This window comes from Podarcis filfolensis (genome assembly GCF_964270895.1).
Source record: "Podarcis filfolensis genome assembly, chromosome: 4".
In the NCBI taxonomy this organism is placed as follows: domain Eukaryota; kingdom Metazoa; phylum Chordata; class Lepidosauria; order Squamata; family Lacertidae; genus Podarcis; species Podarcis filfolensis.
The window spans coordinates 85,050,745-85,065,895 of record NC_139607.1 but is presented as its reverse complement, the minus strand read 5'-3'; the positions used below and the strand labels follow the sequence as shown (position 1 = coordinate 85,065,895).

The following is a 15,151-nucleotide window of genomic DNA, read 5'->3' as shown; positions in this document are numbered from 1 at the left end:
CCCAATGTGGCTCAAAGCCTTTGCCAGACCTCAGAAGCACATACTATTCATTCCGGGTTGCTGAGCAGTTTTTAGGCTGTTCAGAACTGATGAAGGAGTTGCTTGATGCAATCTAACACTAAGAAGTTATTTTCTGGAGGGAGAGAGAGAAATGGCTACGTACAGGTAGTGCTTCAGAAAAATAAACAAGGCTCTCTTCTCTCTTTTTTCTCCAGGGAGAAAGTGAGTCCTATGTAGCTAGCTTCAAAGCAGGATGTTGACTGACACAAGCGTGTATAGATTGTGAAATGGGCAGAAGTTAACTACGGCCTGTTTCATGTGAATGGTCCATTCATGTGAATAGTATAGCTACAGAAAGACTCCTGGTGGATTGTTATTCCTCCTCCTGTGACTGGAAAAACACACAGAGCAGATCACTTGTGTGAGCAATTATTTGCAGGCAATGTATTTTCTAACTGCTCAAGAGAAGCTGCACTGTTTCATGAATCCCCTCCTGCCATGTTAGTCCATTCACATAAGCAGCTATTTTCATGGCTAAGCAAGCTTCATATTGTTCTCATGTGCTGCCAAACCATAATTTGGTGGTATGTGTGCAATCTTTTGAGAAGGCTCACGCTTCCTTTGCTTGTGTGTGGTGACTCCGTGCTCCTGGCCTGGCTTGAGGCAAACCATAGGTTGGCATTTTTCTAAACGCTTGAATTATGTGTTTGCCAGGAGGGGGGACGTGAAGGAGCACTCAGCTCCTCAAAGCATAAACATAGTTTGGTGCTATGACTAAATCGAGATTCTGCACCAGCTCCGGGTTTGGTTAGCTTTCACTGGAAAAGCAAATCCACCTTAATTGTTGTAGCTATTGTGGCTATTGCCGCTTTAATTTTTCACATATATGTGTTTTACATTGATTCTCTTGTGATGGAAAACAGGAAACATGCCAGTAACAAATTACAATGGAACAATGGAACAGGTAAGGTGTGTGATAACGGAGTAAATTAAAACAGAAGAAACGTGTCTAGGGTTTTGAATACATGTGGTGTGATGAAATCAAGAGAATTTAGGAACTGATACTATTGTGGGATTCTTTAGCTTTTGCCATGTACTTTTATTTTTCTGTGCGTAAGTTATGTTCAGTCCCTCGTGTTTAAATCTGAAACACTTGATTTATTAAAAATAATTTCAAAAGCCAGGAGCACTTTTTTTGTTTGAATGAAAAATTGGGCTTCAAGGGAGCAGCTGTGTGTTTAAGTGGAAATTTAGCTTCAAGTATATACTCCGCATCTGTGAAGTATTTGCACCATGACACCGAAGTGGGTCGCCCTCTTTGTTTCAGGAGAAAGTCTTAGGACTTTGCAACTGGTTGTAGTTTTGCGAGAAGTTGTTAGCATTCTGTCTGCATGGATGAAGATGCAGAGAAAGGCATCGTTGGCAAAATGCCTGTGGCTGACATGTGCTAAACTACCTGGCATGAGCAGTGTGTAAACATGGAAGCTGCAAACCGGCTTGTGAGATCAGAGCTTCTTTCAGATGAAAAGTGCTTTTACTGGCCATGTGAGTAAACTATTGGTATGAGCAGTTTTTTTAGCACTAGCCAATCATTGGCTTGTTGTCTTAAGACTTGGGAACTAGCCCGGTGATGCTGGAAAAGGGCGTGGCTGAACATGATCCTGTAGAATCCAGGCCTCATTTCTTGAACCTCAGTCCTTCTCTGAAATAATCTGCTAGTGTTCAAATGCAGACAAACCCTGAAACTCTGTTCAGCTGCTTTCAGGACAAATAGGCCATCAGTATGAGAGAGGGTCCACTGCTTAGAACAGGCATCGCCAAACTTGGCCCTCCAGATCATTTGGGACTACAGTTCCCATCATCCCTGACCACTGGTCCTGTTAGCTAGGGATGATGGGAATTGTAGTCCCAAAAACATATGGAGGGCCGAGTTTTGGGATGTCTGGCTTAGAAAAAAAAGCATTAAAAAGATTTAGGGCCATTAGTGGGATGGATTTATTTTGGATCAAATTTAAATAATCCAGTTCTATGGGAAATGAGAGTCTTCTGCAGTTCTGCTGAAAGTAATTTGGAAGATTCCATTCATTTTTGGCAGCTGTATTCCTTGCGGCATTCAGACACATAAAAAGTAAAATAAAGTTTGATACATACCTACAGTTGGCTTATTTATAGAATTGGTTAGCGTTCTGTATGCCGTGATAAACATAGCTGTAAAGCAATTCCATATGCAATTGCTTTATTCTGTTGTGTGATCTCATGATTCCTTTGACAAAATAGAGCATAAACTTCTCTAGAACACGCATTTGGCCAGTCCTTCAACCAAGGTGGAATCTAGATGACTTCCTGTTGAGAAGTAGGCTTTCAGCACTTTCCCCCCTCTGCAGAGGCTATTTCTGGGAGGAAAAGCTCCCTTCCTTGCACACCTGTTGGATAATTATTGAATAGGGCAGATTGAATCTGAATCTTGATAAGAAAGAGGTTGTTATGTTTTTCATGTTCTTGAGTCTGAAAGGTTGGGTAGACTGCTTGTTCTGGATAGGGTTGCGCTCCCCTTGAAGGAACAGGTTCCTACTAGCATGAAGGGACTTGTATTGTTCGAACATTGTCACTAGTTGGGAGTGCCTATTTCCATCTACAGCAGGTTCACTAGCTAGGTTGTCTTTGTACAGAGGTGACTTGGCCACAATATTCCATGCAATGGCAACTTCCAACATCGGATTGTTGCAGCACACTCTCTTTGAGGCTGCCCAGGACAATGACTCGGAAATTTCAACTGATCCAAAATTCGAGATTATGAGCTCGGACTCCATTTAGAACTTACATAACTGTTTAGGGGAGTTTTTAATGTCTGTTGTTTTATTGTATTTTTGATATTTTGTTGGAACCCAGCCAGAGTGGCTGGGGAAACCCAGCCAGTTGGGCGGGGTATAAATAATTTTATTATTGTTATTATTGTTGTTGTTGTTATTATTAATTATTATTATTAGTTTCAAAACACCTATAATAGTTTAGTTTGCCAGTTTGTTTCTGGGTCCAATTCAACATCCTCAAATTAATTAGTGTTGCAAAGCCTAAAGACATAGCCCCCAAATATTTGAAAGACCACCTCTTCCGCTGAGTTCCCTCAAAGTAGAGGGGTTGGTAGCCCAGGGAAGGGCATTCTCTGTAGAAGCCCACAAAGAGTGGAGATCTCTCCCCTCAAAGGTACGTCTGGCAACTTCATTGTACAGCTTTTGTTGCATGATTCTAAGATGCACGACTTGATCCTGGTCTATGACAACAGAGATTTTAGGACCTCTCCTTCTGGTTGTAAATTGTTTTAACTGATTTTAAACTTGCATTTCTATGTTGTTTTTGTAACTCTCCCTGGGACCCTATGGTGAAGGACAAGCAAGGGAAATTGTTGTTGATGATGTTTTTATTAAGTTTTGCGAAGACAGCTTATTGTTAAAGCCCATCTAATATCACCTGTTATTTGTCTTGATGGTGAGAATTTATATGTTGCTATATGCTGATAGAAAAATGTTCTGCATTTGGTTTTTGCATCCTTGTTCCTGCAGGGAATATGGCAATAGAACCATATAAGAGGTTCCTGCCAGCTTTTGAGATCACTTCCTGCAAAAATCACTATGGGTTGTGTCCAGTGTCCCATTGTGAAAAATTACTAGGAATGGAAATGTAAGGAGCCTGCTTAAGTCCTAGAAAGTATGTCAATGAATTTGCAAACATGAGCAGTAATTTTTAATATCCAGTGGTGCAAAGATTTAAGAATTGTGGCTCCAGAGCATTTATGGGAATGATATAAATTATGTGTTCATTGCCATAAATGCTTTGGATAAAATGTCTCCTTCACTACGATAGAAGTAACCGGTAAATATAAAAGTGTTATATAGATGGTATCTGATGCTATCAAAACTTAATAGGCTGCATCATACCACTGTTTTCTGCTGCTAGAAATGTCAGGCTGTCCGATGTGATTTTTCCTCTCCACCTGTGGTGGAGCATGTAAAAAGCACAGCCAATATTGGAAAACTATTTTGGGAATGGTTAATCCTGGTTTTTGGCTGGGCTGTAAATGATTTGTCCGTTTATATACAACAGCACCATTAAAGAATCCAGAGTTACTGTAATAGAGAACCCTTTTAGCAAATGTTCCAGCAGCCAAAATCTTTCAGACACATTATTTGGAAATTTGACTTCGCCTACCTTCTTTCTATGCAGAAGTGGCTATAGAAAAACCTTTGATTAAGTTGAGCTGGAAAAACTGAGTGAAATTAGACACCGACAAACTGAGGAAGATACAGTACAGTAGTTTAATGGGATCGCACATATTAATTACTAAGATAGGTACTTTAAAAAATAGCAGTTGTTATATATGCAATACATTCCACCCTTTAAAGCAAATATTAAGGGGGGGAGGGTTTGAATTGGATTTGTCAGCTACCCCAAAAACAAACAGCAAGTCATATTTTGAAGGCTCACTTCTTCGCTGTTGGGGTAGATTTTTTTCCAGAGTTCTAATTTGGTTCCTGGTGTGGCTCAGATAGGGCTTTAGCATTGCCCACTGCCAAAAACTTGCTTATTTAATGGCTGAGCTTGAGTGAAGCATGGGGATTTGATCCTGTGAAGTATTTTACTTGTGACATTTGTGCAGATTTTTGTAGCATCTATTAATGAATGTACAAGAAGCCAGAACTGTGGAATGCCAGATAATGAAATTTTGAGTGAAGGAAATGTTTAGAAGACGCTTGATTCCCCTCCTTTTTTAAAACCAAGCTAAGGATTTCACATTTAGGGACTAGCAGTGAAGTTATGTAGACCTTCTGACTCTTTAGAGAGAGGAAAACAGACAGCTAAATGCCTTTAAGAGACCAACTGGATAGTTTTCAAAAAGCTAACCTCATTTTTAGAGTAGCTTCTCTAAGGGGTTGATGGATTGTTTTGGCTCATTTTTCAATATCCAAAATTAGAATTTTGTACTAACAATGAGTGTTAAGTCTCTTTCTTTCCCAAGGGCCGTTAGAAAAGTTTGACATAGTTTTTTTTTATAAAAAAAAAGCAATGAAGAAATAAAAATAGTTTTCAGCCAGATTTTTTTTTCAGTTCTTTTTATATATAGAATAGTATATATTTTTGAAACAAGGACAAAAATCTGAACCCTTCCAATATGCTTTTGAAGTACTGTATTGAAATAAAAACGTACCATACATTTCCCAGCAGTGCAGTCCTATATATGTCTACTCAGAAGTAAGTCCCATTGAGTTCAATTACTCCCAGAATGAGTACTGCTGCCTAAGATCCATCCCCTCCCTGCAAATACTAAAAACAGAGGATATTGTACACATTAGGAATTGGTGTTAGAAAATCACAGAGCAACATCTGAAGAGCACCACATTGGCTATTGCTGCTGCTCTTGAAATTTTCCACGTTTGTTTCAAGTGGGAATTATTAAACTAGAACCCCAGCAATTTTAACTTCCAGGCTCCTATAACATAGCCGTTCAATGAGTGGCTAGGGCAGAGGTTCTCAAACTTAGATGGCCTACCAAATTTTTTTCAGAGAAAAAAAATACTCAAAGCCCCCCTGGAAATATCTCCTCTTTAAGCGAAAGGGTTTTGCTAGTGCCACAGCCTGCCTGCCTGCCATTGGCTAAATAGGCAGACATGCACTTCCTGGAAGTGAATAAAACACAATAAATCTGTGCCTCCACTGCTAAACCGTATTTCGTGTCGTTCGAACCTGTTGACTCCACAGTTCCATCTCAGGATCACCTTCCTTGCCTTCCCTTGGCAATTTGCATCAGATTTACTTGGAATATGTATGTGTAGCTCTGAACCAAATGCAGCTCTGAGACAAGATGCAGAATTCTAGACTAGAGGGAGGAATCGTATTTGTAGTCTTACATAGGTATGCCCAGAGTGGCTGGGGCAACCCAATCAGATGGGCGGCATATAATTAATAAAATCATAATTGTTATTGTTATTGCAGGATTTGCATTAAAATGTGTGCTGGGACAATGTGAAACAAAGGTGAAATGGGCACCCTTCTGGTTGTGCGTAGTGTGGATGCCTGTTCTTGCCTGTTCTTTAGTGGTGCCGATGGATTTTGAACTTTGTACACAGAATATACTAACGCGGCTACAACTTGGTCGGCAGGAATTGGCTCTTCGCAGTCAGCTTCCCAGCATGGAACAGGATGGAGTTCCGCAAAATCCAGTGTCCTCTCCTGGAATGTCTCAAGAACTGAGAACAATGACCACAAATAGTTCGGATCCTTTTCTTAACAGGTTAGTAGCTGTAATTACAATTGGTGGTTTTGCTTTGCAAAAAAAAAAGAGAGAGAGAAAAGATTCTGTTTGGTGCATGTAATCGTCTGTTTGGAACATCTGTCTTTTCCAAGAACCACAGCTGTAAATGAATCTTTCCTTAAATGGAAAGTCCAGATTTTGTTTTGTTTTGCTTTGTTTTTTAAGTTGAGGATTAAAAGCTGCCTCCTGCGGGAGGAAGTCAACTGTTCAGACTTGTGGAAGGGTTCGTCTTCAAAGTCATAACATGTTTGCCCCGGCGCAAGTCAATTGATGAACAGCCGTTTAGAATTACTGACTCAGAAAAGCTTTTCAAAAGTTTAGCAATGAGATCTAACGTTGGGCTCACTTTAAGGAGTTTCTGCAGCAGCCCTGGTTCTATTTTTATCCTTTCTAGCATTTACAGAGGAAACAGTGATAAGGTTTTTCGATATCAAGTTGCAGAGCTTACAGGCTAACAGGGTTTTTTGGGGGCATTCATTTGTGCAGCCTATTCAGATAGATCCTTGTGAACTGTTTTGTGCATCTAATTTTAAAAAAATGTTCCTAGCCCTCATTGTTGCAAAGATATGCTTGAAAACGGTAAATATATAGATTTCAGGAGCTCAGAAAAACTGGGAATATATGTATATAAGTTTTCTCCTGACGTCTTACACCGAGGACATGACACTCACAGGCCTGATTTAAGTTTTCTCAGTCATAACCACATTTGCATATATTTCAGTAGAACTTCCTGGTGTCTCAACAGCCTAATCGATTTCATTGACTATAGGACGTTGGCAGTACCAGATGCCAGGACAGTGTAAATTGTTGCCTTAATCTTCCTTCCCACACACAGGATGTGCAGATTATATTCATTACGACTGAATATGCAGACTTTCTGTCGCTGGTCTATGTTACAATGTACTCCTGCTATGGTCAATAACTCCAGAGCATAAATGTGGATATTGTAGCTTATAGCATTTTATGTGTGTGTTGAAAGGTCTAAAAGCAATTTTTGCATTATTTAGTTCAGGGATAGCAGACCTTTTTTTCTACGAAGAGATGTTGAGTCTTCCCTTTTCTCTCTTTCTGCCACCTCCTTTCTCTCTCTCTCTTTCTTTCTTTCTTTCTTTCTTTCTTTCTTTCTTTCTTTCTCTCCCTCTCTCTTGTCAGGTGGCTCTAAGCAATGATTTGAGAGTTGGGGGATGTAGGAAAGAATGCCATGCTTTTCTCCGACTGCTTCCTTCTCCCGCTTGGCTTTTGGGCAGCTTTTCACATTCCATCACTGTAGGTGGGGCTACACTGAGTTGCGGCAGCCTCACAAGACGTTCTTTAGGGTCCTGTGGGAGGGGTGATCCCAGCAGAGTGGCTCCATCCCTTCTACGCAGGAAAAGTAAGCACATTGCCCACTTCTCGGCTGGCATCCGACCAAATGCTTCCACCAGCGCAAGGACTTTCGGATGCGCAACAGAAGTTCCCGTCCATTTCTCCGCGCATGTCCCCGAATCTGCACCAGAAAGTGGGAGTTAGTGGGAGGAACCCAGAACAGATTTAGGGGAAGAATGGGAAATAAGAGGGAAGGGGAGCTTAAAGTCCTTGCACTAGTAGAATCACTTTGTTAAATAACTCCCAAGCTACATTGACTTGGTCTCATTTTCCTTCTGCCACAGCATCCTGAAGCCTGAGTGTTCTGAGAGTCTGGTGCAGGCCTGTAGGGACCTGCCTTTTTGTTACTTGAAATCTGTGTCCCTCGTGTCTCAAGTGTGTTACACACACATTTGGGATCCTTTTTTTTTTTTTAATTGGAAGGGGTGCTACTTAGGTCTGGAAGATGTGAAATATCAGTTATTTTTTAGGGAAATACATAAAGTGCTGGCATATCCTAAGGATCCCAGGAAGAGACCTGTGTCCCCATACCAATTACCAGCCTCATTCTCAGGGAACCCCCCTTCTACCCTCCCACCTCTCTTTTTGGTTCACAATCTCTAACCAGTTATGAAATCCACATCACCTGCCTCTCCCCATCACCACAGGTACCATACCTTGACCAAACTGTATCTACAACAACAGCAAAAAAACTTGGGGCTGGATATTTCACTTGAACAGCCTGAACAAATTGTTCCAAAAAATGCCGGGTCCTTTTTGGTATTAGCTTTAGGCTTGGATGCATGAGATAGGTAGATAGATGATAGATAGATAAAACTTTATTCGCATTAGCCAAGGCCATAGCAACCGTAAAACATTACAGTATATGCAGAAAAGGAAATTTGATATAAGAGCACAATTTAAAGTCCTGAATCAGCAGTCAGTTAGTGGTCCTTATTCTGATTGCCCCTGCTATGAACCTAGCAACCTTTGCTGTTATCTGCTCATTTTGATCTGATAGAAGAAAGGACATTGTGGCAGTGGTTGAGCGCCCTGGGATGGTTAGTACGAGTGGGGTGATGATCTCGTTCCCCAGGTCTTTGTAGAGATTACAGGACAGGAGGATGTGTGCTGCTGTTTCGGTGCTACCTTCTCCACAGGGGCAAAGGCGTTTCTTAGGCAGGATCTTTTGGAATCGACCCTCAAGTACAGCAGATGGCAAAACATCCAGTCTTGCAAGTGTAAAAGCACGTCTGTATTTTGGAATAATAAGTTTGTGCAGATATGGGGCCAGAGAATCAAAATGGAGAGGTGGAAAACCAAGGGCAGAATTTCCTTATAGTGACCAGGTTGTTCTGATGCTTGATATCTTTTAGATGTTGACCAATTACACTGTTTGCTTTAGTAGGGCCTATAGTGAGTAGGTGTTGTGGGGATAGGCCACAAGAGTGAAGTTTTTGATAGACGGTTTTAAGCCAGGCACTTCTATGGGAGTCTTGAAGTACTAGGGATAGTAAACCGGGGGGATTTGAGTTTAGGCGGAGCCAGAAGTTAAGAGTTGTTTGCCAAGTCTGTACTTCTACTGAAGAGAGACTTGCCTCATGGATGCCTGTGCTTTTGTTGTTGTTGCAGGATTGAATATTCCGTGCAGAATCGAGAAGCCAAAGAAACTTTTTCGTTTTTTATAATGTCTTTTTTTAAAAAAAAGTGAGAACAGAATTAAACTTGCCTTTATGTTTGGGGTAATGAGTGCTTCAGTGTTCTTGGTTAAAACTAAGATGATTTCCCCTTTACAGTGGAACTTACCACTCGAGAGATGAGAGCACAGACAGTGGCCTTAGCATGAGCAGTTACAGCGTCCCCAGAACTCCAGATGACTTCCTCAACAGTGTCGATGAAATGGATACAGGTTTGCATCCTTTCCTTCTAATAGAAATCTTGAGATTTTTTTTTCTTTTTTGGTAGCTTGCCTGACTAGTGACAGAGAGAGAGAGAGAGAGAGAGAGAACTGCACTTCTAGGTAATGTCAGAATTCTCTTATGCCCTGTTCCAGGGGACAAGATCCAGTGGGCTGAAGTTACAGGAGGGTGGGCTTCGGCTGAACATGCAAAGGTTTTTAATGATAAGAGCAGTTTAATAAGGGAAACAGTTGCCTAGGAGGGAGGTGGGTTGACCCTTTGCTGGAGGTTTACAGTAGGTAATCTTGCTTCTAGCTTTTGTTTGTTTGCTTAAATATTTTTAAAATATTTTTTAAACAATGCATCATATATAATTTAATATTAAGGTTGATGCGACTCTTTGATTGAATTGTGAATATGAGTCCGTTACTCATAGAGTGGTTCCCACCATCCCTGTGGGAAATACCTGTCCTATGCATTTGCTGCCAGGTGTGCAGATGGCCTGCCCTATGGTGCTACAAGACAGCAGGGGTGTGTGGTGTTTGTTCACAGCAGCCCAGAGCCCATGGCCTGGCTGCGGCGGACTCACACATACCGCTGTAGACTATTGGCAAAATCACAATAAATTAGGGAAGGGTGGCACACACTTATGTACTGGATTTGCATGCTGTCTTGTATTTTAATCTTTTCTTACAAGCTGCTTTCCAGAAAGGTTGTCCATCACTACCTTTTCTCCAGGTCTGGCCACTGGAAGTTGTTTGTTTGTTTTCTTAAAACCTATGTTGCCCATATGTCAAGTGCAAAGGTTAATGAAGAGAACAGGTCAGCCGAGAGTCTTTGGAGATGTGATGCAGCTCGCTGGCTTCCGTGTTGGGACCAAGTCCTCAAATTTCTCCAGCTTACATGACGTTAGATTATCTCTTTCCGTGAATGTGATGTTCCTATTTTGCATTCCTTCTGCATCCAGGTGACACTATCAACCAAAGCAACATACCCTCCCATCAGAACCGCTTTCCAGATTACCTTGAAGCCATTCCGGGGACAAACGTGGACCTTGGGACGCTGGAAGGAGATGCAATGAATATAGAAGGAGAGGAACTGATGCCAAGCCTACAGGAGGCTTTGAGTTCCGACATCCTTAATGACATGGAATCCGTATTGGCAGCCACCAAGCTAGATAAAGAAAGTTTTCTTACCTGGTTATAGGGGCCTCAGGGAGATGGAGTTTGAAATCTTGGAAGGATCTAAGGAGATAAGACACGTACCTGATGTTGAAAACAAGCCTGTACGGCAACGGCTTCTTGGCTTATGATCAGAGAGGAAAACAAGTAAATGAACAAAATACTCCAGATTCTTTTTCATCCAATGTTTTGTTCCTCCTTGTCCAAACGCTGCTGTTTTACTGCTGACCTCTTTCACAGTTGACTCTGAAGAATTAGATGTTTTGTTTTATCCTTTTTTTTTCTGTTGCAACTACTGTTCCACATGGTCGTAATGGAGAGAGGGAAGGATGGGAAAGTGGCGAGGGCCCTGTTTTGGATGATGACTGCCATTCCTTTTGTCCTGCTATCTGTTTTGTATGCCCTTTTATCTAATAATGCAGATGTTTTATGAATTCAACTCTGCACATCCCTTCTTGTAGCTGGCTATGCTTTGCTTGGAGTTTTGCTTTTTTGCCTGTGGCAAGCTGCAAAAAAAAAAATGACTTACTGGTCCAGTAAGCCAAAAATGATGTATCTGATGGAATAGAAGTCAATACGGATTTGGAGATAAGGATCAGAAGAAGGTCGAGATCTTACTATTGGGCACAGTCCATCAGACACTATGGCTGCTTGATCAATGTTGAAAGGAATGAAATATGCACAGCAGTGATTTTTCTATTGGATTAAGCCCATCATTATCTACTTAAAAGTTCTCTTTATTAGCTTGTTCACATTTTATGGCACCATAATTGATTCATTTAACACAAAAAATCATTAGAATCTTGATTGTTGCCTCTTATTTTAGCTTTTTTTTCAAATTCTAGGCCTTCTTTTTAAAATATATATATAGCAGTAGGTTAAGAAGTTAACTGTTTTCAGTTTTGTGGTTTTTGTTTCATATTTTTAAATAATGAAAACTAAATTTCCTGACTTCACCTAGTCTTATTTAAGTCTGAAATGGTTGACTTTTTTTTATACCTAACTAGTATAGCCAGATAGCCAGTGAATATCTATAGTTCTATGTTTTGCTTATAACTTTTTAAAAGATAGCTTTGAATGTATTATTAGACTAAAGGACCGGTGGCTTATCTTTTGTGCCTGTACCAGAATTCAAAGCAAATTTTAAAAGTTGGAACTCCTACTGAACACTATTCCTAAATACGCTTATTCGCGCCAATAATTTCAGAGGAATTTACATCCATCAAAATGTTTTTAGGACTACCGCTTAAAAGTGACCAACCTGTATGGCTTTTATATCATGAGTTTTAAACACAGCAAAAAAAAAGTATACTATGGTTCTTCATCACGGGACAGCTCTTGCCATTTTTGAGAGAGCTTTTTAAAATGTTGATGAAATTGGTGGCTTGAGATTCTAAAGTCCCTGATGGATAAAAACTGAGATGCCTTCGTATAGTTAGTTTTATGATATCACCTGCACTGTCATCTTGAGTTTACAACGCTAGCAACATGAACACTAAAGGTTAAGGTGCATTCAGAAGCATACTGACGAATAAGCCCATGGTGCATATAGAAGATTGTAAAGATATGTGTTAGATTGTAACGTGAGCAAGTAGTAGTGTATCTTAGCAGTAGAGATTAGCACTGAAGTCGAGGAGCTGAGTACATCTTGAAACCATGAACTATTTTTACCAGAAATGATTGTCCTCGAAGTTGATTGTAGGAATTGTGACGTTTTCCAAAGAGTATTTTTAAGTGAACAAAATGAGCATGAATCAATGTTACAGTATAAGCTATGAAGTTTTGGTTTTTTCCGTAATGCATTGGCACCAGCTAGTAACATCTGGATCTTTCAACATTCCCATTCATTCATTGTCCTTATTTTCAAAGGTTTATAACCTGGCCATCAAAAGACCGTTCAGGCTGAAACTTTGCGTGTTAAGTTTTAATGTCAGCAATATCCCCTAGGTTCATTATACCCCACTCCCTAGCTGACGTGTGGGATGAAACCTAAAAGCGAAGCTTTGGCCAAGAGGCTCAATGGCTCCCTTCCGCAACATCATGTTAACTCCTAAGTCATTACTTGTGACATAGTTGTAAGAACACATCACACTCCCATTAAGAGGATTCCTTTATTCCTAGTCTCCCCACATTTTTCCAAAGATCCTTTCAAAAGGCAAACTGACACAAAATATAATTGGACTTTAGCAGTTGTATAAATGAAGAGAAGTTGGACATTGAGCGTTCCTGCTTTTCGGTGAGCTCATTTATATCCAGATATTGGAGGACCACTTATATCTGTTTTGAGCCTCAAGTAGAAATTGCTGAATTCCTATCCTGGGTATTGCATAGAAGTGCACAGAAACAGTTTCTGTTTGCTTTTCTTGGTCACAGCTTTAAGGTTGGAACTTTTTAATTATTATTTTTTTCCTTGCTGTACATACACTACACAGCTTATACTGTATTCGAGTAGCACTGCTGGAGAGGTACCGACATAAAACTGGGAATTCTTGAATTTCTCTTAACACTAAACCGTTTATGTAGTACTTAACGCAAGTTACCTTATAAGCCTCTTCATTCGATGGGAAATGTGCCTTAGAGATTATTTGTACCGTTAACAGGAGAAGAAAAACAAGCCAGTCTAGATTTTTATTCAGATTGATCACTTGACAGAGTGGCTTAGCTTTTGTGTGTGTATTGAAATGCAGAAAGAAAGAAAGAGAAAGAGAAAGGAAGGAAGAAAAGTGTTATGAGTAGTATTTTGTATTGATTGGTGTATATATTTAAACAGATCACTGTCCTAACTTTATAGCTTCGAGATTTTTTTAAAGTACAGTTATGTTCAGATTGCAATGGAAGCTTATGAATTCTTGTGTATGTCTGACAGCATAACTTCTTTGGAATGTGTACTGTTTCTATAAATCATATGGATCAAAAATTGTACCAATCAGTGTTGGAGCTCAAACAATGCAAAAGGTAAAAAGACAATTTTGGAGTGATTAACGGTAACTTAGTTTTTGCACATCTGGAGAATCCATATTAAAACGACTTCACTTGCAATCATAGTGGGATTTTTTTTATACAAGATGCAGGTGTGCGTGTGTGTGTCTAAAACGACACTTTAGGGTGAAAAACTTCCATATTTTAAAATGTTTTCTATTAGAGAACTCTGAAACTCAACTTTTGCAAATATATATAAAGTTATGAATGTTATATTTTCTTTATAGAGCATGCCTCTGTTAGGTACCGTAGTAAATTCTGTTACATTTTCTTTTATGTAATACGTTTTTTCCCCATTGCTTTTTTGTTTTACATGATATAAATATATACTTTGCGCTTACAGTGTCTTGTTTGGTTTTTCCACATTTAAACATACCGTAATGCAGAGGCACGAGGAATTTTGTACCAGGTCTTTACAGCTAATGCAGAATCCTTAGACGTTTAATACTTTTTTTTTAATAAAAAAGCAATCAAATTTTACATATCCATGTTTGTCAAATTCTATAAACTGTTTGCTGGCAGTCACCATTTTTATATTGTACAATCAGCCAGCCCAAACTCATTGGCTTTTGTGTGTAGTGGGGGGGGCAGTACATGCACACATGCAAGTCTTTGGATAAGGTCTCTTTGACCAAGGAGAAGGAAAACTCTGGCCGTTATGCCAATGTTTTCTCCATTGGCAGAAATCAACTTTGCAACCAATAAAGGTATTTTATTGGGGGGAGAGGGAAAGAAAATTAAGATTTTTTTCCCCCAGAAACCATCCTCGTCTAGCAGCGCATATGTGCCGTGTTCGGAATTTTCCTCATACTGTGTGGTGTGAACAGCAGATACCAGCAAAGTCAGCAGAAGACCATATTTCAGCCCAAGGGTTATGATGTTCATAACATCGTTTGGGGGGGCGTGGCGTTAAACAATGTTTAGTGCCTTTCCCAGTTTTGCTTGTATTTTTGTATATCATACTTTATTCAATAGTTTCCATGGCACTAAACAACAAAAAACTCTAAAACTGCACTACTAAAATTAATATGGGGAAGCAGCTGGAAAGCAGGTCACCACCACTGAATAAGTCCTCTCCTTTATTGAATTAAGGTAAAGGTAAAGGTACCCCTGCCCGTATGGGCCAGTCTTGACAGACTCTAGGGTTGTGCGCTCATCTCACTCTAGAGGCCAGGAGCCAGCGCTGTCCGCAGACACTTCCAGGTCACGTGGCCAGCGTCACGAAGCTGCTCCGGCGACCGGCACCAGAGCAGCACACGGAAATGCCGTTTACCTTCCTGCTATAAAGCGGTACCTATTTATCTACTTGCACTTAAGGGTGCTTTCGAACTGCTAGGTGGGCAGGAGCTAGGACCGAACGACGGGAGCTCACCCCGCCGCGGGGATTCGAACCGCCGACCATGCGATCGGCAAGTCCTAGGCGCTGAGGTTTTACCCACAGC

At 40.3% G+C, this 15,151-nt stretch overlaps 1 protein-coding gene across 1 annotated transcript in view; it reads left to right on the top strand.

Moving 5' to 3' along the window:
- The window catches only part of YAP1 (Yes1 associated transcriptional regulator), a 59,540-nt gene extending 46,112 nt beyond the window's left edge, over positions 1 to 13,428 (top strand). The window contains 3 exon segments of the mRNA XM_083610255.1: positions 6,156 to 6,286; positions 9,448 to 9,560; positions 10,517 to 13,428. Coding sequence (XP_083466381.1) covers positions 6,156 to 6,286; positions 9,448 to 9,560; positions 10,517 to 10,755 — 483 coding nt within the window. The 3' untranslated portion in view covers positions 10,756 to 13,428.
- Positions 13,429 to 15,151: the final 1,723 nt, after the last annotated feature.